The following is a 23,510-nucleotide window of genomic DNA, read 5'->3' on the forward strand; positions in this document are numbered from 1 at the left end:
TATCTAAAGATCATATTTTATCTGGATTTAAATCAGTGCAGTGGCCTAAAATATAGAATTATTGTTAGAAGATAACATTTAACTAAGAAAATATTTAATATAGGAGAAATTTTAAGATTCCTAAGAATATTAGGTTGAGAATCTGTATTCCCATATTTTATAAAAAGAATTATGAGAAATAAGATTCTGAAAAATAAATTTTAAGCAATTTTCTCACAAAAAAATTTTCATGGGGGTTGAGAATTCATGTTTCAATAGACTTGAGAATGTTTTTAACAAAGAAAAAGACTAAAATATCCCTTATCCTTTTATAACTCTATACAAACATATTATATATATGTAATATATTTATATTATTTATTATAAAATATTATATATATATTAAAATAGATGTTTATATAAACATATATATTATGTATATATATTATATATATACACATATGCATATATATAATGTATAAAAAAAATATTTTTTTGATTTCCTAAAGATGTTATGAGTTTTAATATTTTATATTGTAAAAGGAATTTATCATTTTTAAACAAAAAATCAAACAAGGTTAAATTTGGAAAAATAATATGAATTTATAAGAATATTACATTTAAATCAAATATAAAAATGTAAGATTTCAAACATAAAATTGTATAAATTATGAGAATCAAAGATTTTCAAAAGTATTTACAAGAATTATGAATTTTAGGAATTTAAAAATTTTTCCTATACCAAACGCCCTCTAAATACAACAGTAAGAATGAAAGGCAAGTCTCGTATGTATTGTGTCGAATATATAATTTTCAATTTTTATAAATTGTGTCTATATTTAAATTTACTTGGGTACATCATCAAAGGGAAAGTCATCCATTCTTAGAGATTAATCGGGTTGAACTCTAACACCCAAAAAAAAAAAAAAAAAAAAAAAAAGTAAATTCGAGAGTAATCCCCCTTACCGTTTGCTACTTAGCTTGTCGAAGACAATATATACATGTGTAAATTCCATTTCTGCTCGCGATCTATGATCTGATAGCCACTCGAAGCGTTTACTTTCAATTTCCGCCATTTTCGTCTTCTTTCCTTTCGTGCGATGCGAGGTGGTTGCGAAATGATTCCACTGTAAATCCATATATTACTCTTCCATAGATACGTATACTGGTCGTATACGGTTTCGTATAATAGCAAAGAGCAGTGTCGGTGGAGTGACAGTCGTGTTGAGCTCACAGCTGCTCCGTCGCTTTCCGAATCCCCCATTTTTATATCTTTCAAGTCATTATACAGCTAATATATCACCGATACAAATTGCGTGGATATGTAGAGAGAGACAGAGGCAGAGAGAGAAGACAGCTGTTGCTTCATCTTCTTCTTCTTCTTCTTCAGTCAATACTCTTCCAACTTTAATCTCTCTTCGGCATTGGCTTGGATCTCCGTTCTGGCTTAATCGAATCGGCTCTCTGTTTACTATCGCGCTGGATTTTAAGGCGGTGGCTGTGAGATCTGGCGGATTGGTTGTTTGATCGGCCAGGCCTCGAGTTGTGGAGGGATTTTGCGTTCCGAATTCGGATTCGGAAAGCATTTTATTCTCTCTCCGGTGGAAATTGCGGTAGCGGCCGGATCTTGAGGTATTTTCCCTCTCTTTTGTTGTATGGTGTTTTTGCTAAATTTTTCTGCTTTTTGGTTACTGAGGAAATTTTGAACGGTGTTAGATCTCTTCCCAAATTGTGCTAATATGTAACAGGGGAAATTTTTTCTTTTGCTTCCATAAATTTTCTAGGCAATTTGGTCGCGTTTCCCCCTTTTCTACGTTTATGCACCGGTGTGGGTTTTCGGATGACTTGTAGACGGAGGTAATCTAATTCTAAGTGTGCCTTTTCAGGTGGGTTGTCGCTGATCTGAGCTGTTATTTGACCAGATCTTAGTAGAAGGGTTTCTTTTGAACTGAAAGACTGAAAAAAGCAGATTCCGGTTGCTTTATCTGCATCTGGAAGGATATCAAACTTTGGGCATGATAATTGGCTATATATCTTACAAAGACTGAAGCTTAATTGTATGCCATTGATCTCATCCAAAGAGAAGTGACGATGGAGTCAGAAGGAGAAAGTGGGGTTAGTGTTTATACTGCAGTTTTGTAGTTTAATTCGATATAAAGAATTTAAACTTTGATTCTTGTGTGAATTTTCTTATAAACTAGTTCATTAGTATTCTGGTTTCTCTTTATTGTCCACTTAAAAAATTGTGCTACATCGAGTCATCAACTATCCCTCACTATGACACTCGATTAGCATAGATTTATCGACAATTTAAACTTTATGAATAGTTTTTTTTTTTTTTTTTAACTTTTTCGTGTCTGTATATTTGTTTTGTTTGAAAGTTTATATGATATTTTTCTTGTCATTGTACTATTGGGTTTCTGATTCAAGTGAACTGTGCACATTGCCTTCTCAGGGCAAGTCCATGAAGAACCTGGGTGGTCAGGTCTGCCAGATCTGTGGTGATAATGTTGGTCTGACTGTGGATGGTGAACCATTCATTGCTTGCGATGTTTGTTCTTTTCCCGTTTGTAGACCATGCTATGAATATGAGAGGAAGGATGGAAACCAGTCTTGTCCTCAATGCAAAACCAGATACAAGAGACATAAAGGTTTGCTTAGAATTATTTAAGCATCTAAATTAAGTTTTTATACATTTTGTGAAGGAACATAGCTTTTATCTCCATATGTACACAGGTATATTAGGGCATGTGTGTGGTAAAATACATACATTTTAAAAATTACGAGATGGTGCCAACTAATTGCATGACATATGTGGTTTGGTAGTGTTGTCAGTTACTAGTAGATAAAAAAGAGTTTCACTGTGAATGGGAGATAACTTATGGAAATGATCTTAGAGGGGAGATAACTTATGGAAATTAATTACATTACTCGAGGTAGATTTCCTCTTCATTATGTGTTTGTCAGAACTTGGTACAGCAGTTGGCTGACAAACTTTTTAGGATCGTGAAGTTTGTATGTCTTAACTTACTTTCTCCTTCATTGACTTTATTCCAGGAAGCCCACCTATTCATGGCAATGGCGAGGAGGAGGGTGATACTGATGTTGGAGCAAATGATCTTCATTACACTTCAGAACATCAAAATGAGAAGCAGAAAGTACAAGAGCGCATGTTGAGTTGGCACATGACTTATGGGCGGGGTGAAGATGTTGGGGCTCCAAACTATGATAAGGAGGTCTCTCATAACCAAATTCCTCTACTCACTAACGGGCATGAGGTGTGTCAAGAAACATTCACTATTCTCTCTTCTACTTGTATATGACTTGTGTTTCAGACTAATTTTTCCTATTTTTCTGTTGTAAAGGTTTCTGGAGAGTTGTCTGCTGCTTCTCCCGAACGTCTTTCTATATCATCTCCTCCACCAGGTGGTGCTGGAAAGCGAATTCATCCACTGCCTTACTCTGGAGATGTGAATCAATCTCGTAAATCTCTTTCTTGTGTTTTATGTATTTCATTCTTTTATGTACCCCGCTGTTTCCTGTTTTAAGTCCAGTTTCCTGACAATATTCTTTCTGCAGCGAATATAAGGATTGGAGATCCCGTGAGGGAGTTTGGGTCCACAGGATTAGGCAACGTGGCCTGGAAAGAGAGAGTTGATGGCTGGAAGATGAAGCAAGAGAAGAATGTTGTTCCCATGACCACTAGTCATGCTGCTTCTGAGAGGGGAGGTGGAGATATTGATGCAAGCACAGATGTACTTGTGGATGACTCTTTGTTGTAAGTTCACACTATTCTAAATCTCATAAATCTTTTGCTACATCCTGGGGATTAGTTTTACTTCTGTTGTAACTCACTGTCAAAGATAATTAATTGGTTCTACTTTCTAGGCTTCCAAAATAATTATATCTTGAATAATATGAATATCTTAAGATGCTAATAGCTGTTTTCTGATTTCTTTGTTATAGGACAGACATAATTTTATGTATAATTTAATTACAAGTGCTTGGCTTGTGTTTGATGAGAGTTTACAATGTGAGACATTTAGATTTTTTATGACAATCTACAGACAAAACCAAATCCAGTTTAATATGTTATTTAAACATTTCTAATATTTTATTTTGTTGACAACAGTTTCCTGTGCCAGCCAGATTGACAATTCTTATTTTTTTTCTAACTTCCCCCCACCAGTCTCTATGCAGGTATGGCTGTTTCTAATGCTAGATTCCTTTATTTTGCAGGAATGATGAAGCTCGCCAGCCTCTTTCTAGGAAAGTTTCAATTCCGTCATCCAGGATAAACCCTTACAGGATGGTTATTGTTCTGCGACTTATTATTCTTAGCATTTTTTTGCATTATCGGATAACAAATCCTGTTCAAAATGCCTATGCTTTGTGGTTGTTATCTGTGATATGTGAGATCTGGTTTGCTATATCCTGGATACTGGATCAGTTCCCTAAGTGGCTTCCAGTGAACCGTGAAACTTATCTTGATAGGCTTGCACTAAGGTGAAATAGCTTCTCCAGTTAACCACTTTTACTTAACCAAATGCCCCCCCAAATTTCAGTGAGTTCGCTTGTCTGTCTAACTAGAAGTTGCATGGTACAGGTATGACCGAGAAGGAGAACCATCACAACTGGCTGCTGTTGACATTTTTGTCAGTACTGTTGACCCATTAAAGGAGCCTCCTCTCGTCACAGCCAATACTGTCTTATCCATTCTTGCTGTTGACTACCCAGTTGATAAGGTTTCATGCTATGTCTCTGATGATGGAGCTGCTATGTTGACATTTGAAGCTCTGTCTGAAACATCAGAGTTTGCAAGGAAATGGGTTCCTTTCTGTAAGAAGTATAACATTGAACCAAGGGCTCCAGAATGGTACTTTACTCAGAAGATTGATTACTTGAAAGACAAGGTTCAACCATCATTTGTCAAAGATCGTAGGGCAATGAAGGTGGGGACTCTACTAATGAAACAGATGTGACTTCTCCTCCTTTCTTTAATACATCCTTTTGATGTTGCTTTATACACTTGGATTGCAGAGGGAATATGAAGAGTTCAAAATTCGTGTCAATGCACTTGTGGCAAAGGCCCAGAAAGTCCCAGAGGAAGGATGGGTCATGCAAGATGGCACACCATGGCCTGGAAATAATACTAGGGATCATCCTGGCATGATACAGGTAACCTACTACTTTATCACATTGGTTGTTGTAATAGAAGCTTTTTATTCTCTCTCTCCTTTTCAATTTATTCTTCTTTTTTATTTCATGTTGTTATATACTCTGGGCTCATTTGGGGTTATTCTCTTTCTGCTTTCCTTCCTTTTCACTTCATCGTGTGATTGTTATTCATTGTGGCGAAAGTACCATTGGTTTGGCTTTGCTTCTATTATCATGATGATTATTTGCCTTATTTTCAGGTCTTCTTGGGTCAAAGTGGGGGCCTTGACAGTGAGGGTAATGAGCTGCCACGATTAGTCTATGTTTCTCGTGAGAAGCGTCCTGGCTTCCAACATCATAAGAAAGCCGGTGCTATGAATGCCCTTGTGAGTACTTAAAAACATCAAACTCAGTGTTATTAAGCTATCTATGTGATTGCCAACTGTAATGATCAATGAGTTTCCATGCAGGTTCGAGTATCAGCAGTCCTTACAAATGGGCCCTTCTTGCTGAATCTTGATTGTGATCACTATATCAACAACAGCAAGGCTCTGAGGGAAGCTATGTGTTTTATGATGGATCCAAACCTTGGGAAATATGTCTGTTATGTCCAGTTTCCACAGAGATTTGATGGTATTGATAGGAATGATCGATATGCCAATCGTAACACTGTTTTCTTTGATGTAAGTTCAAAATTTATGTTCACATATTGAGCTGTATGAGGGCTTTATAGAACTTATTTATTTTTGGGTTGGGGGGGGGGGGGGGGGGGGGGGGGGGGGGGGGGGGAGGGGGGAGGGTTGAGAACGGTACTCCCAAGTGGTCTGCCTGCATGTTCCTTTTCTCCTTGGGCTAGAACTCCTCTTATCTATTATTTTCTTGTGGATGTCAGATCAACTTGAGAGGCCTGGATGGCATTCAAGGCCCTGTCTATGTGGGTACCGGATGTGTCTTCAATAGAACAGCTTTATATGGATATGAACCTCCTGTGAAACCCAAGCATAAAAAACCCGGGGTTTTTTCTTCCTGTTTTGGTGGATCACGGAAAAAGAGTTCTAAATCAAGCAATAAAGGTTCAGACAAAAAGAAATCAAGCAAGCACGTGGATCCTACTGTGCCAATATTCAGTCTAGAAGATATAGAGGAGGGGGTTGAAGGTATGGCTATTATGTTATTTCGTTTATCTACGTGCTAGATTCACCAACTGAATATATTTTGGTTTCGTGACATTTCTTTGGATAGTCAATGTAAAGCAAACATTGCATCTATCTTTTGATTATCATTGTTAATCCTAACAATAAGGGTCTGTAACTTGATGGCCACTTGACATTTCCACTGCCAAATGAAAAATCAGACCTTTTGAGTTCCACTTTTATTCTATTCGATTACTGGTACTTGTTAAATTTTTTGACATTTTTGCTACAAAAGTCCATACCTCAGATATGCTTATTGCTTATTATTATTAAACACAGTTTAGTGAATTTTGTTTACGGGTTGGCGTGATCACATGACAATATAATCATGATCTACTAGTACTTGCACATGTAGTTCTGTTGTGACCATGCAAATTTGAAGTAATTTGAGAGAATCAGATTGCTTCTTGTTATCACACAAAGTTTAATAAATTTTATTTACAGGCTGGCATGATCATGTGCCAATATATCATAGCCTACTTGTGCATGTTGTTCTGTTGTGGCATTAAATTGAAGTAATCTGAGATCAGATTGTATTTTGCAATTATATAGTTAGCAGCCAATATGACAACTATAAAACCCGTGACTAGTCACAACCATGTGTAGTGTGTATGATGAATGATGATGACTGTCTAAAGTTTGTATGCCTTGGTTGAACAGTAAGAACCAAGATTCACTGCTTGAGCTTGGTTTCATGGGTTGTGGGCTTATTGATCTGATGGTGCGGTATTTTGCACTGTAGGAGGGAGTTGAATATGAGTGTGTGGCCTCCCCAAGGTCAGACAAGGCTAATATGAAGTGATATTTGAGTGCTATTTTCAGCTAAAGGAATACATATTGATAATTTTCATCTCTTTAACTGCTTTACATCTCCTAAATATTTTTATGCCAGATACAGAGAGAACAGTAGTTTGTTCATGTCGTTATTATGTTTACAGTCATATCGTATTTATGGACAGAGTATTACCGAGCTGTTTATTTGTGAATAAGCAGTTATTATTCTGTAGGAGAACCTGCAATATCAGGATTATAATAGATGGACTATTTGGGTGAACTGCCTTTATTCACAGAGTTGTCCTTTCTTTCTCACTCATTTCATTTTTCAATTTAAAAATCAGGAGCTGGATTTGATGATGAGAAATCATTGCTCATGTCACAAATGAGCCTTGAGAAAAGATTTGGTCAGTCAGCTGTTTTCGTTGCATCCACGCTTATGGAGAATGGCGGTGTACCTCAGTCTGCAACACCAGAGACTCTCCTTAAAGAGGCCATTCATGTTATAAGCTGTGGTTATGAGGATAAAACAGATTGGGGAAGTGAGGTATGTACGTTTTGTATATTTTTTCCTCTTAGTCTCTTGTAGTTTTAAATTTTATTATTTTTGTTCACTGTGCTAAGTAAAATACTTTTCGTGGGTTCTTTCTTTTTTTTTGGCTAAGGAATTACTTGTCTCTTGAAATATCACTTGCTCTTATGCAGTTAGAAAGTATCATCCAATGGTTTAGGAGATGCACTAGCATGCCAGCTCTAATTCAGTTTTTTTTGGATGAGGAAATGAGTATTTTTCTATATAAAGTTTGTTTTACTAATTTTTGATTGGGCTGTATTTGAAAGAGAGCTTTTGTGATCTTTGAATTCTCGTCCAATCTCTTATTGTTCCCCCAGTTGCTCTCTTTGTGATTTTCGATATGCAAGCTATATTTTTTAGTAAACCTGAGATATTTGCTCCCTCCCTCTCCTATATTTTACTGATCCTCTTTGAATTCTTTTCGAATCTCTTATGTGTCTGTTCTCTCTATTATCTCTTCTATTTCCTTTATTGCTTCAGATCTTTGTATCTCTTCCTAGCATGGACTATATTACCTTTTCTTAGGCATTTCGACAACTTTAGAAATGTAAATTACTTTAGATTTAGAGCCCAAAAAGTGTTTACCTATATTGCTCATTCATTTTGCTGGTCCTCTTTGAATTCTCGTCCAATCTCTTATTGTTCCCTGCTCCTCTCTGTGTCTGTTTTCTCTATTATCTCTTCTTATTTCCTTTATTCCTTCAGATGAATCAGATCTTTGTATCTCTTCCTAGCACAAATTATAGTACCCTTTCTTTGGGATTTTGAAAACTTCTGTGGAATGCAAATGACTTTAGATTTAGAGTAGCCTGAAAGTGTTTACATAGATTGCTCATTCAAAATGCCTCTCCCCCCCATGCGTGCACCTGCCTGTGCATGCACATGCAGCCCCGTCCGTGAGATGTGCATCATCATAACTGTACAATACACATGTTTTGGGATTAAATTGGACAGAATGCTAATCTGTACTACTTAAAGCCTGTTTATTGTTGTGGGAGTACTGTGGGACTACTCCTAATAGCCATTATATAAATAAATTGTCTTATTTCATCAAGAATATATTTTCATTGTTGTGGGCTCTTATAAAGTTTCAATTGTTGTTATTGAATCTTCAGATAGGGTGGATTTATGGTTCTGTCACAGAAGATATTCTTACTGGGTTCAAAATGCATGCTCGTGGTTGGCGGTCAATTTATTGCATGCCCAAGAGGCCAGCCTTTAAAGGGTCCGCGCCAATTAATCTTTCTGATCGTCTGAACCAAGTGCTTCGGTGGGCTTTGGGATCCGTGGAAATTCTATTTAGTCGGCATTGCCCTATATGGTATGGTTATGGGGGAAGACTGAAGTGGCTCGAGAGATTTGCATATGTAAATACAACTATTTATCCAATCACCGCCATCCCTCTACTTATGTACTGTACCTTGCCAGCTGTTTGTCTGCTCACTGGAAAGTTCATCATTCCCCAGGTTCGTTATTTCAACACAGCTCCCATGTAATTCTCATGTTAATTTTAATCCCATAAAGAAGAAAATATTCAACTGCAAAGGGATGCTGTTCTGTAGAACTCAAGCCTTTCTGCAGTTGCTTCTGTTCACAGTGATCGTTTATATGTTCAGTATCATAGTTTGGTGCATCTTTATGTGGAAGGGTGTGTCTAAACAGATTTCTATTGATGAGAGTTCCCTAGTATGCCGACTTCTTATGCTTTTATTTGCAATCTTTTCAGTCTGCGATTTAGGAGTGGTTTCAAAATCTTGTTTTGTTAAACCTTCACTAGAACATGGAAAGAGCATGAAAATTGTAGATATATAGTATACTGAATCTCTTGCTTTGTCCTGGTGCAGATTAGTAACCTTGCTAGTATCTGGTTTATATCCCTCTTTCTTTCTATCTTCGCCACTGGTATACTGGAGATGAGGTGGAGCGGCGTTGGAATAGACGAGTGGTGGAGAAACGAACAGTTCTGGGTCATTGGTGGTGTTTCATCCCACCTTTTTGCCGTTTTCCAAGGCCTGCTTAAGGTGCTCGCTGGAATCGACACCAACTTCACTGTCACCTCCAAGGCATCAGACGAAGATGGGGGCTTTGCGGAGCTCTACTTGTTTAAATGGACAACCCTTCTGATCCCGCCCACAACTCTGCTCATAATAAACTTGGTTGGTGTGGTTGCAGGCATCTCCTATGCCATCAACAGCGGCTACCAATCATGGGGTCCCTTATTTGGCAAGCTGTTCTTCGCATTTTGGGTGATCGTACATCTCTACCCCTTCCTCAAGGGTTTGATGGGCCGCCAAAACCGAACCCCTACCATTGTGGTGGTCTGGTCGATTCTCCTGGCTTCCATTTTCTCTTTGTTATGGGTGAGAATTGATCCCTTCACAACCACGGTGACAGGCCCAGATGTGGAGCTGTGTGGAATCAACTGTTAGTAAAGACAGATGAATATCTGAATAACTGGATGTCAGTGTCTCCCTTCAGAAACTGTTAAAGAGTTTCACTCCTCGTTAATTTTACATATTTGTGCAGTAAGGGAAAAATGGATGTCAAAAGCATGTTGTTGTAAAAGAGTGGGTGTGGTTAAGTTGGAGAAAATATTTATTTTGTTCGTTGTAATGATGCTATATTTGAGATTACAGGTTCCTCCTATTTGTAGTGTCTTTCCTTTTGTCTAACTGCATTTTTGACTGAAATTATATATATAATGGGCCAAAACCATGTCACCTGACCTCCTGGGGGGGGGGGTTGAGTCTGAACATCTAGCATTATTCTATTAGTTTTTTTTAAGTGCAGTTCATGTAATTAATAGAGTCGCCTTTTCTAGAGTTTTATTTTCGTTTAAAATAATTTTTGTCTTTAAATAATTTTCTTAAATTTTTTATATTTTAACAGAGTAATTTTTCAAATAATTAATTTATTTTCCACAACTAATAATTTAGATTGATGCATACTTTTCAATTTTAATCTTTTTTCATCAATATTCTAAGCATCAGTCATCTGACTAAGTCCATTTAAATTACTTAGGCGATTGAAGCGTGGAACGAGTGAGTCGTCCCAATCCGTCCCGATTGGACCCCTCCCCTTCAGTTGCAATCCCCCTTTCCTTGATGGGCTTCCTTCAATCATTGCAGGGTTAAAATGAAATTGAATAAACACAGAGTATGAAGAGATTGGGTATTTGAAATCCAATCTCCTCTCTATTTTATATTGCACGAAAATAGAAACGGAAACGAGAAACGTTTCTGATAAGAAACGAAAACGTAAAAACGGATATTCTTTTAAAAAAATAAACATAAATAGAGTTTGAAACAGAAATAAGAAACGTTTTCGAAACAGAAAAATAACTTCTATGAGGTATTTTCGTGCAACATAGTCTCTATTGTGGTGCATGTAGAGAGAAATGAACATCTCCTCACTGATATATTTCTAATAAGCTTTTTATTTTTTTTTTCATGTTAATCTTAAATACTCCTAATTACAAAAGAAAAAAAAATGGATCATAATTTTAGTGTCACCTCCATCAGTTGGTTTGTTTGGTCTTAAAAATAAAAATAAAATTATAATTTTATCTTAGTCAAGCGATGGGCATCATAAATGACGCACTAGATTTGGCGGGAAGGACATTTCAAAGGCTAAATGACATCGTTTGGTTGAATTCTTCTTTGTTGGGGGGGGTGTTGAAGACTACGAACTTTCCAGAAATAGAAGTCTGCTTCAGTCTTCCAGAAATAGGAAGTCTGCTTCGGGCAGTTGTAAATTTGTAATCACGTGACGATGTCAGCGTTATCCGGACGGGGGCACGACACGTCACACCACCACGTAAGACGTGTCGAACGCTCAACCACACAATTCAGTGCCACGTGCCCTGCCTCATCTCCAACACATGCCCTTCTTTTTCATGACACGTGTCACCACACGATTTATTTCACCACCCCAATCTCTCCAGCCTCTACCTTCAAATATCTCTCGCGCTCCATGCTGCATGCGAAGGTGAAAGTAGAAGCTGTTTGTTTCCCGGGAAAAAAAGGACCTTTTTCTTTTCTCTATTCTCTCTAGCGGAAGTATTGCCGGAAAATGACTGCTGCCGAAGAACCAATCCTCTTCAGACTCGACCGTCTCGACAACATCGTAAGTTTCTATCGACACTTAAATTAAACTCGAGGGCGTGGATTTCTTCCAGCGCTTCTTGAACTGGCAATTATATACACAACATGCATCACCAGTTGAAGCATTTGGAGGAACTTAGAGGAAGTGTCAGATCTCCAAGAAGCTCTTTCGCATCAACTACGTCGAGCACCGAGGGCCATGGATCATCAATATCGGCCACTGATTTCTCGCCGAAGAGCATGGAGAAACACTGCCGTCCGATCGACGATGTGATCCTGGAAACCGAGCACAAGGGAACAGTGATTGAGAGGTTGGTCCACGTTGAGAACCAGATGCTCAAGGTAACTAATTAACACAAATAATATTAATTAATTCTGCATGCAATTTCGTTTGCCTAACTAGCTAGCTTGCTTTGCACGGAATACCTATTCTACTTTGTTTGAACGCGCACAACATAAACATGATCCTCTCTTAATTTTTTTACATAAAATAAATATTTTTTTCAGCTGGCTATAGCTTTCTTATTAATGCTCATGATGGGAACCCTTGATACACTGGAAGACGTTTTCTTGGTATGCACTAATTTTTATGTAGGGTTATTAGCTGTGCTTGCAGCTTGAGGAGGAGGTGGAGGCTGAGAAGAAGAGGGAAGAGGAGCAATCAACTCGGACGAAGAAAGCACACAAGAGGTGGCTCAAGCAGTTCCTTAAGTGTTGCCTGAAAGGCAAAAGCAAAAGCAACCTCTTGTAGTTTACAGTTAATTCGGCGCTTCCTTTTTCTTGTGCTGCGGTTTTGTTTGTGTTTGAAAAGTGAGAGAGAATGATAAAGCAAATGCACCAGCTTTTAAATCTCAACACTCGCAGTAACTATTATTATTTAATACAGATGCTAATATAAGGGCATAACCAAGTAATAAAAGAACACCCAAAAATGCTGTTCCAGTACAAAACATCTGAACCCAACACTAGGGAAAGCAAAATACATGGACAAAACAACGTAAGCCAATCATAAACATATATAATATATTTATAACTTCACAGTGTCGGACTGGCCTCGCCTGAGAAAGCGCCACGGCCCCGTTCCAGTCCCCATCCTGTACGAGCATGCCAAAACAAAGATGATCAAAACAAAAGCATCAATTTTGCATTCCAATTTGTTAAATGATAAATACATTGAATAAATACGCCGCCTGCATCTACGATGTTTGAACACAGGGTATTGTTAAAGTATATACGTGTAAGGATGGTCTCGATGTTTCATACACTTTGGGCGAATTTTTTTATTTCACGGGAGGTCAGTATATTAATACTAAAATGGTGAAACTGGTTTACTTGAAGATTAAATAGGGTTGTAGTGACCATTAGAATTACCTCCAAACCCCAGCAAGTGCACGTAGACCCATGTAAATGACTAAAGCGATCCAAATCCCAACATAACCATGGCTCCTGGAGAGAAGGAACAATGATGCGATGCTTACTCCAGCCACTAGAACCTGCTCATAAATAGAAAGCAATTTACTAACAGGGAGTTTACATGGACGAAACGTAAGCTCAACTGATCTCTTTCTCTATAGAGCTTACCATGGAATATGCAGAATATGCGAAATCGGATGCTCCAAAGTTCACTCCATCAAAGACAAAGGCCAATGTGTTGATTGGTTGTGTAGCAGCAACGAACTGCCGAGGGTATGACAGAAAATTCGGCTTAGTGACATTTGAAAATTCAGTAATGTTTCTATATATATATATAAATATAAATATAAATGTTTTGAGACGAGTTAAAATTCATGACCCGAATAACATAATAATAAGATAAAAATTTGATATGTTAGTTACTGTTATTACACGTGAAGAATGTTTCTTTTGCTAGGGATATTGGAGGTACCGGAATGCCAATGCCGATGAGGAGTATAACGTTTTTGTCATTTGAAAATATTCCAGATCCGAAGCGCAAGCCGAGTCCAACTACTACTGCGAGGCCCAGGCCTAGTACAAATCCCATCTGCAAAATGATACTTCTCAATGTTTTTAGGAGTTCATAAAAGGGAACAAGTATCTCGCAAGAGTTATAATGGCGGCCTTGTAAAAACGAGTTGAAATTTTTGAAACCGATCCCACTAGTGGAGATGTGGCAGAAATGGAAGAAAGGATTAAAGTAATTCTGTCTTGGGGGCTGTGAAGAAGTCATTGTAACTTGGAATCAAAATGGAGAGGAGGATGGGATCTTTCCTCCTGGAACTGATAAATGGTTACCTGTAGTACTCGAGCTGCCGCAGCCGTTGCTTTCTTATAGTCCTTCTCAGCAAATGCACAAGCAAGGATAGCCTAGAAATGTAGGGAAAGGACCTAGGTTACTGGATCTGGATGACACATTGATATATTTGTGACACAAAACATAAATGGGGATCAAGAACAGAAATTCATGATTAATTGAGAGGGGGAGAGATAGACCTGTCCAGCAACAGCCAAACCATCAGCAAGAAGGGACGATGTCATCCAGACCTGTAAGCAAATCTGAAATGCAGCCATAGGTGTAGAACCCAGCCTTGCAGCCATTGATGCTGCCAAGGTTACACAGAAAGTCACAGCTACTACCCTTGCCAATAATAAAAACCCTGTTCCAGAGAACAACAAAGTTAGAAAAGGAATAGAAGGGGCTTGGAAAGGGGCAAACAAGGAACGTGTTGAAGCATGAATTGGATTCCTTACCATTCTTAAGAAACCGACTGAGTTGCAAATCTTTGAGACTTGGAGGTAAGATATCCACTTTTTTCATTAGTTTACACAAGAGGATCAGTGAAATTAAGTATCTGCATAAAAATTTAAAATTATGAGTAATCGGAGAGACTGGTGGAAGATCTCGAGACTGGGAAAACTAAATAATTTCAATCATGATTTGAGACAAAATTAAATGTGCACTTTCTGTTGGATAGTTCTTGAATGTGACTTACTGAGAAAGAACGTGTGCAATGGCTGCACCAGTAACACCCAAACGGCAAGCAAAGATAAGAATAGGATCCAGTATTATATTCATAACATCTCCAGCAACTGCATGAGACAGAAACCCGGATGGGCAGAAGTTAGTTGCATTATCTACAAACCAAAAGCAACATAGCTCGTGGTGTTCCATTTCCTTGGTACATAGAAGCTGAGAACACAATATGTTTACTCTAAGAATATAACCAAGCATTGGTAACTTAAAAAATCAGACAATATTCCTTCCCAAACACTTGCACCACCCATAGAGTTCCTTCATCTAGAAACCAAATGGAAGGAAAAGATTATTCTGGAATCACCATATTGCATGCATATGATATTTATAGACTTAAAAAAAGCCCATGATAAGAGTGCCCAAAGAAGTCTTGTGTCAGGTTTTAGGAAGAAAGGAGTCCAAATTACTCACATACAGGACATGTATTATCAAGCAAAAATGAGTTATAGGACTTCCAAATGAGATATTGAGACTTTTCCAATTATAACTGGTTTATTTCAAAGATCTGAATTGAGACCTTGCCTCTTTGCTCTCGTGATGGATAAACTCACAAATCACATCCAAAAAAGGTGCCTTAATGCATGTCATTTGCGATGAAGTTGTCTTGGTGGGTGAAACAAAATAAAGCATAAATATTAAGCTTGAATTATAAATGAACACCATATAATCCAAATGTTTCAAGTTGAGCAGGCTGAAGTTAAATATATGGAATGAAACTTCATTAAAAATGGAAGAGTGGATGATGTTGTGCTGAAACTTAAAGATCAAACTTATTACTAGAAAAAAATCAGTTCAAATGTCTTGCATCAATTACTCAAGGCGGGAAGAATATTGAGAATGTTGCTCAGAGAATCAAAGCACGATGGTTAAAGTGAAGAAGTGCATCCAACATTTTATATGGCAGTTAAATCTACTCAAAGTTAAAATAGAAGTTTTACTACATGACTATATATGGCCATATTTGTTGTATGGATTAGAATGTTGGGCAATTAAATACCAACATATGAAAGATATGAACATAACTAAAAAGAGGAGAAGTTACTAATAGATAAGTAAATAATAAATACACCAAAAAAGATTTTGTCTACCTGTGGCATATAAAGGGGTTTTGGTATCCTTGAATCCTCGAAAGACCCCTTGCATAGCCAGAGAGAGAAGAACAGCAGGAGCACCGAGTGATCTTAAAGTTAAATATTTTTGTGCTGGGATTAGCATGGGAGAGCCCTGTTCAGATAAAGAAAGGAAGCATTATTACTTCTTGCTTACAGCGGCACACAATTAAGAATGCACATAAAATGATGATCCAGATCTAATAGAGAACAAGTCAGTAATAGAAGTATTTTTCTTAAAAATATAGAAGTGCATTACAAAATAGTCTTTGCCAAAATTTTGTGAGTAAATGTACTTAGAGTTGTATCGAAACACTCGAATTGTATCATAGTTGAATTTGGAGATGTTAAGAAGTCAAAGCTGCAGACAATTTGGAAATTGAAGGTCAACAAGAGAAAATTGGACAAGTACATATGACATAGTGGTCTACCTGAGCCTCACTCAGTGAAAATTTCTGAAATGCTAAGGAAAGCTATGGCAATTTTGTTGTAGTTCTCAAGCGTCCTGTTTTGATGCAGTGGTCTACCTGAGAGTTCTGTTTTTGAAAGATCTCAAATTAATTATATTATCTCCCTTGCACGATTTATTCCATATTTGAGTGTGTGTGTGATATCTCGCATAGAATGAGTCACAAATGCATGTGCATATGAGCAGGATAAGGTTTTGTTATCTCAAAGCAGTTCATTTAACAGCCAGTTAAGCAAACTTGTGATTTCCTGCTTTGGCTAGAATTCTGTTTTCTGGAAGATTTCACATGGATTTGGATTGTACTGCCTGAATCGGTATCAGAAAACCTGATAATGCCCAGGGAACCTAATGTAATGGATTAATGTGCCTTAAACATGCAATGGCTGAATTTGGTATCGCCCTTTCCTGAACAACTACTCCCAAAGCACTTCTAGCTTTTGTTATCTTATAGTTATGAACGAGTTAGTAAGTAAGGTTATGTTAAAATAATGCCCTTTCCCAAACATCATTGCACAGGATTATACTGCCGAAACAATATGTTAACTACTGCTGCTCTACATTTTCTAGAAACTCTTATGCACAATTCCAACTAAAACTCTGAAAAATTGTTTAGTATCCTTCTATATATGTTTTAACTATTGCAAAAATTATTCAAGATACATCTAAAACTCATCTACACTAAGACACAAGAGAAACAACTAAGGAAGCCATTAAGTGCAGAGAGGCAATGCCCATATGAAATAAAAGCAAAGAGGATACAGAAATTGTAAATGGAATACTTACAGATTTTACTCCCATGAAACTCAAAAGTGGTTTCACTAGACATATAAGGAATATGGTCTGAAGAAGGCCAAGTACACCACCCAAAAGAAGTGCAGTTGATGCTGAAGCAATATGGCGCTTCTCATTTTTCAACTTGGTTGCACTAGGACAGTAACTGGTAACAGTTGGAGACTTGCACGCAGCTGTTTTAAAATCTGAGGAAGAAAAAAAGGAGTGTAATTGATGTTCCAAGTGATATTTTCATTCAGAATCAAATTTTCCTACAAGTTATCTGCCAGCTTAACTTCATAAGAACTTTAGCATGTGTTCCTATTCAACAAAAATTAAATACATAAAAAAACTTAATATGCACAATGATAATAACAACACAAAGGTCTAAGATTTTCTTGTCAATACCTTCTTCTGGCATCGACTCTTTTGTTCCACTCTCTGAGGTTGAACCCTTTTCCAAGTTCTCAAGCACATCATCTTCCAGCATCAATTGTTTCATCTCACTTGCTGAGGTTGAACCCTTTTCCAAGTTCTCAAGCACATCATCTTCCAGTATCAATTGTTTCATCTCATTGTTTTGGGCTGAAGTCTTTCCCACATTCTCTTCTTTGGAAGCTCCATCCCTTATCCGCCCAACAGTATCTTCTTCAGCAACAAAAGAGGTGGTAATACTAACAAGTGGAAATATGGTTATTTTTGAAGCTTGATTGAAAATAGCAATGGAAACTCCTACTGCAGCAAGCTGCACCGGACCTGCAAGATAATAGAAAAAATTTAAAAGCTCAATTTACTCCATAATTCGAATTCAAAAAGTTATCATAGGTCACAAAAGCTGATGGCTGGAGAATTAATCCATTGATAAACATTGACAAGTCGAAGAAATGCATATTTCTGTACATAGAAGGCCTTTTTGCTCCCATTTATCTGTATAAGATAGACACCCTCCTTGCAACTATAACACTCACAGAAGGCACCTAAGATGGAATAGATGACAACATCAAGGAGGCTCTTTTGTCAAAGGAGGTACTAGAGGTAGGATGTTAAGAAGGCATCTAAAATGGAATAGAAGACAGCATAAAGATCTGCAAAAAGTAAGTCCACCAAACAGAAAGGTTAAGAAGAGTCCAGATTCAAGAGAAGTTAGAACATTCGTTGAAAGTATGAGATCCTACCCTACAAGAGGAAAATATGTAAAGGCTGCAAAATGAGTTTTTTTTTATGAGAGACTGGCCAATAAAACATGCTACAGGAAACAGGGATGAATTGCCCTGAAAAATGGGGCAATCTAGAATATTGTATTTAGCTATTTTATTTTAGGTAAGTATTTAGCTAAAAACTTAGAACGTCCTCGTTGTTAATCCCTGTTAGGCAGAAAATACATGAAGCACCTTGCTGCAGAAACAAATAACCATAATGTGGGTTTCCAAACTTTTAGAGTTCGTTGAGAAAGCGAAACTACTATAGATCAAATAAAAGGCAATTACATTTTCAATAAAAGCAATACTTCAAAGTTCAGAACCACTGAACCAGTATTGTTAGCATTTTGTTGGTATGATATGACCTATATCTGCTTTTAGTCATTGATTCTATAGCCTGATTAGAAAGTACATCATCAAAAGGCAGTTCACTGTTTGACAGACCCAAAACCAAAACAAAAAAGGGAAGGCAGAACATGACAGCAAATTGCTACTGTTGCATCCTTGGCTCACCAAAGAAATGCAGCTGAGGGGAGATATGAATTCTATATGATTAGCATCTCCTAATCAAACTTACCCTGTACAGAGGTTAAATTAACTCAAGAAATTACTAAATGTAGGAGCAATAAAGAAAACTTCACAAATATATAAAATATGCCAGACCTAGACGGCCAACAAATGCTGTGTCAATTAGAGAAGCAATTGGATCAGCAGCTAAGGCAAGGGCTGCAGGGAAAGCAATCTTCATTATCTCCAGCCCAAGTGCATCCAACTTGAAAACAGATCTGACAGATATTTCAAATACAAGAATGAGCTGTTTCAATCAAATTCATTTCCCTACTTCATTTTGCAAACTTATAAACAAAGGAAAATAATAGGCCAATCAAATCTCAGTTGCGCTGCCTGATTGTATGAATATCATCCATTTAAGAAAGAAATGTGTTTCCTATAAACCTAAAAATTATTCTGCATCATAAGTAGTAGAACTTGAAACCAGGGTTATATTTACAAATTCAATATCATATAGAAATACCTAGCATCGCTGAAGAAAACAAAGAGTGGGAATTTCCACTTCCTTTCCTGGAGAGGTAGATTATTATCCTCAGCCATGACCAAGTAAAGAGAAATTTTATCACCAATTAAGCACTTTTAATGCAGCTGATTCAACCTACTTTTGGTGACATGCCAAAACAGCAATTCTCAAAGGCCTCAACCTGGATCCTGTAGGAAGCACGATAAATTAGTATGCGCCACAATAGAACCATGAAATATAAGAACGATCTTACTCAACAAAGAAAAAAGGCTCATGACAAAGTGTACTCGTATCATCAGATCATGAAAGGTTTAAGTCATGAAAAGCAAAAATTTATATCCCAGTCCAGGATTCAGGATAATGGGGGCTATGGAAATATGACCAATTCAACCAGTCAGTCAATGAAGCAATGATCAAAAGCAATGTTGATAACTTGATATGAGTTGAAAAACTAACCTTCTTGACTGAGGAGTAAAGTGTAAAGATACCAGAACAGTTTATTGGACCAAAAAAGATAAAATATGTATGCCATACAAGTAACTTGAAGAGCATTTAAAGGCTACTTCTCAATTAAGTCACAGTATAAACCTCCCCCAGTTCTGGAAGATTACATACCGTCAATTCAGGCCCATCTCTATAATCTAATATCATGCAATATTATAGTAGTTTGCAGACTTTGCCGGCAAACATAGACACCTACCGAACGAGAAAAAGAAAAATAAGGCAAAAATCTCTCCAAATCACAGGAAAGTTTGACAGCCTACCAACAAAAATTCAGTCATCCACTACTCACTTTGTTCTAACTAAAGAAAATATCACTTATTTTCCCAAAATTAGACCACGGATAATCACAACGCAGAATCGGGCACGCTGATTAGTAAAGTTAGGAGCATGGCGAGGACAAAGTTGTCAGGAAGGCACCGGATGCACTTTCCTCAGTTCTATACTCCCCTAATAGCGTTCTAGCAACAATCTTTAATTCACGTGCAAACAAACCTTAAAACTGTATAATTCAACATTGACGCAACCAGAATTATAAAATAGACCAACGAGCTGTCCGTGAATGTACGAGCCTGTCTTCGTCACAGATATTCGTCCCGTCTCTTGCATAGACGAACCCGCGAGAGTAGGATGCAAGTAATAAAATATTGTCTCATGCAATCCAACCAATCCTCAAAAGTCCCACAAAGAAACGAATTCGAGAATTCAGAGAAGAAAACATCATAGAGACATTTCGGAATGCATAAAGAATAAACAAATTATCCAGCTAGAAACTCCATCCCAATGATCTAGGATTGCCAAATGTCCATTAGTAGTCAAACTGACCATAAAGTTGGAAAAAGCCCCGATACTAACAACAATATATTGTATACCTTGAATTCGGGAGCTTCCACGCACGTTCCTCGTCACATTACCCCCCCCCCCCCCAACTTAACTTTTTCCAGAAAACTAAAGTTCTTCACTGCCCCAGATGAGCCTGTTCAGATGCTCGTCGCCAGTGGTAACCCAATCCACATGTCTTATGCGATAACGATGATTACAGATACCGAAAAGCGCCAAATGAATCGATCGCTCACCGCGTGAACTCCTAGGAGTGTGAAAGGGAATGAGAAACCGGAATTTGCGATTGCCGCAAGAGTCTTGGTCCATACCCGAGCGACACTTGTCGAAGATTAATTTGGGTTAGGTTTGTTAAATTGTCGAATCGTTTGGGAATCCGTGTCAATGGCAAAGTCCCGTGTGTAACTTTTCCGACAGACTGAAGCCTTTCCTGCCTGCAGATGATTGTGTCCGCCATTGAAGCAGGCTTTGGTCCAGGCAGATTGAACAGTGACACTGAAGACTCAATTTTGAGGAAAGAAATTCGGAAAAAGAGAAAGAAAAGGAGGAGGAGAGGGAGAGGGAGAGGGAGAGGGAGAGGAGGCCTGACGCAGGGCAACCATTGAAGCTCGAACACTGCCAAGGCTTTGAGACAAAGCAGGAATCTTTCTGTTTATCTTCTTCTGTGACTCAGAGTCAGTCAAGCCAATATCGTTCGTTTGATACCTCACTGGTTCTCGTCTGTTCCACCATTTTCCTTTTTTTTTTTATATTAACTTTTTAAAAAATAATAAAATTACTTACAAAAATAATGGTATATTTTAGAGAATATGCCCTATTAGAAGTTACATAACAGGTAAAAAAAAAATCATTTATTTACTTCAAAATGAATTTTGAAAAAAAAAACAAGGAAAATGGCACATAAAAGTCCCTCACTAAAATTGAGTTATCTTCTTTTTCATTCATCAATTAATTATCCATATAAATTAATCAATCACATTATTAATTATTCTATATAAATTGTGAAACATTAAATTAATTCAACTGGACTAACTCAACAAGGATCATAAGTACTGATCACCTAGATAAATTGGCACTATGAGTGAGTATTTGGTTAATTAGTTATTTAATTGCTCAAATTGAATTGCAGACGGTCAATCAATCCAAATTAGGGCCAAAGACAAAGAGAGAGTAGGAGGGGAAGGGTTAATTAAGATCAGTTAGAGGGCAAAGAGGAAGGAAAGAGTCAAAGGACTTGTTCTTACTTTCTATTGAACAACTTCTTGTTTTTTTGGTCGAATCATTCCTTTTCTAATTTGGTCAAAAGGATATTATTTTTGATATTTTGATTGTTTAGTTTTTTTAATAAAAAAATCGAATCGAATTGAACAAAAAAAACTTCAAATTAAAAACTGAATTATTTTACAAAGAATCATGTTAGATGTACATCATTTTTGTACATCTTGAGTTATATAAGGAGGTATTATGACCAAATACCCCTCGCTTCACATGTGCCTCATAAGGGACTTTTTTGTCATTGGTATATCTTTATGTAGCTCAAGGTGTACACAAAGGTATACCAATAACATTTTTCTATTACAAATTGAACTAAATTGAACTGAATCATTAATTTCAATCAATTTTATTTAATTATTTTAATTTAACCAAAATTTTACTCACTTAAATCAACACATATTAGAGATTTTTTCAAGTGTGATCATTAATTAGGAGTATTAGTCGTTCAAGAACTGAAAATTTTTAAGCAGAATATATATATATATATATACTCAAGCATGTAAGAGAGATGGAGCAAAACATTAAATATTCGTATCAAAGGGGGTGCATGGTGGAATGCTATTAAAGTAACTAATTAGAATGAAAACGAAAAACACCAACTATATCCAAACAAATTCTATTTTTTAAAAATTAATTTCTAAAGTCATAATTTGAGATTTATAAGAAATGAGGTTCAAACAATTATATATATCATCTAAATATCATATGTCTTATTATTAAAATATCGTTGTAATTTTATTATATATTTTTTAAAAGATTATATGATCAAGGTACGCGCTTAATAAGTTAACTTCATGTAACGTAAAATTTACAAATGCGAGAGAGAAAACGATACGTTTCACGAATGATGTAGAAAAATTTGATGAAATACCATTTTATAGTGGAAAGAGAACAAGAAATAAAAGCATAATTAGATATAAAGGAGAGGGAAAATGATGATGTACATATATCTGAATCAAAATGGCAAGAAAATGGAACCGGCAAACTCAAGAAGAACCTAAGATGAGAATATAAGATGCAAATTAAGCAAGCTTGCGAGAGCTAGGGAGTGGGAACTAAAGCTGACCTCTTTAATTCAGTGGATCCCCGGAGCTCTTCCTTAATTTCCAACTTCCCTACTTTGAGCCCTTTAAGTACCCTTCTTCCCTCTCTATCTGCCCAATATTATAAAACATTATAAAAACTAAGAAAAAAAGAAAAAGAAATTAAAGAGAGCTGGGAGAGATGCACCAACGTTCCATGTTCCCTCACCACGAGAGCCACACACTGATTAGGGTTTTGACTTCAAACCCTAACACTTGGGGCCAACCTACACACACACATGTATATATCGGGAAAACATTTCTAGAATGAGTGGTTTTTAAAACTGATACAAAATTTAATATTTATTATACGTCACGTCACCAATTTAAAAAACTCTCAAATGACTGTAGCAAGGTTTACGTAGAAAAGAGTCGCACATGGAGCAATGCTGGATGGGTTGCACAGAAAACCATGTCCTCGGCCCTCAGGTGTGAGGATGTAGAAGTGGAATTCCACTA

General features: G+C 37.0%; 3 protein-coding genes across 11 annotated transcripts; 2 read left to right on the forward strand and 1 right to left on the reverse strand.

Annotated features, from left to right (window-relative positions):
• The first annotated feature begins 1,068 nt into the window (after positions 1-1,068).
• LOC127801851 (cellulose synthase A catalytic subunit 3 [UDP-forming]) lies at positions 1,069-10,367 on the forward strand. The gene is made up of 15 exons (XM_052337323.1): positions 1,069-1,611; positions 1,866-2,094; positions 2,435-2,630; positions 3,037-3,257; positions 3,345-3,462; positions 3,559-3,757; positions 4,219-4,485; positions 4,586-4,931; positions 5,020-5,157; positions 5,397-5,522; positions 5,607-5,819; positions 6,029-6,293; positions 7,448-7,650; positions 8,793-9,143; positions 9,522-10,367. Exons 2-15 carry the CDS (start codon positions 2,071-2,073, stop codon positions 10,104-10,106), a joined length of 3,252 nt encoding a protein of 1,083 aa, XP_052193283.1. The 5' UTR covers positions 1,069-1,611; positions 1,866-2,070; the 3' UTR covers positions 10,107-10,367.
• A 1,273-nt stretch (positions 10,368-11,640) lies between these two features.
• Positions 11,641-13,263, forward strand: LOC127801853 (uncharacterized). 2 transcript variants are annotated; one of them, XM_052337333.1, is made up of 3 exons: positions 11,641-11,802; positions 11,898-12,122; positions 12,397-13,263. In XM_052337333.1, the coding sequence occupies exons 1-3, from the start codon at positions 11,749-11,751 to the stop codon at positions 12,529-12,531; spliced, it is 414 nt and encodes a 137-aa protein (XP_052193293.1). In that variant the 5' UTR covers positions 11,641-11,748; the 3' UTR covers positions 12,532-13,263. The 2 variants fall into 2 exon arrangements, with proteins under 2 accessions (XP_052193293.1, XP_052193294.1); XM_052337334.1 differs by having other exon boundaries at positions 12,409-13,263.
• LOC127801852 (protein DETOXIFICATION 43) lies at positions 12,623-23,510 on the reverse strand. Of its 8 annotated transcripts, none has more exons than XM_052337331.1 (16): positions 23,430-23,510; positions 23,036-23,123; positions 19,493-19,541; positions 19,354-19,400; positions 18,984-19,105; positions 17,530-17,877; positions 17,134-17,327; positions 15,861-15,996; positions 14,732-14,828; positions 14,490-14,590; positions 14,232-14,395; positions 14,034-14,105; positions 13,666-13,782; positions 13,362-13,457; positions 13,152-13,273; positions 12,623-12,874 (listed from the first exon to the last, which is right to left on the reverse strand). In XM_052337331.1, the coding sequence occupies exons 3-16, from the start codon at positions 19,502-19,504 to the stop codon at positions 12,808-12,810; spliced, it is 1,695 nt and encodes a 564-aa protein (XP_052193291.1). In that variant the 5' UTR covers positions 19,505-19,541; positions 23,036-23,123; positions 23,430-23,510; the 3' UTR covers positions 12,623-12,807. The 8 variants fall into 8 exon arrangements, with proteins under 8 accessions (XP_052193291.1, XP_052193284.1, XP_052193286.1 ...); XM_052337324.1 differs by lacking the exon at positions 23,430-23,510 and adding an exon at positions 23,204-23,225; XM_052337326.1 differs by lacking the exons at positions 23,036-23,123; positions 23,430-23,510 and adding an exon at positions 20,350-20,387.

Source organism: Diospyros lotus, chromosome 5 (genome assembly GCF_014633365.1).
Source record: "Diospyros lotus cultivar Yz01 chromosome 5, ASM1463336v1, whole genome shotgun sequence".
NCBI classification, from domain to species: Eukaryota; Viridiplantae; Streptophyta; class Magnoliopsida; order Ericales; family Ebenaceae; genus Diospyros; species Diospyros lotus.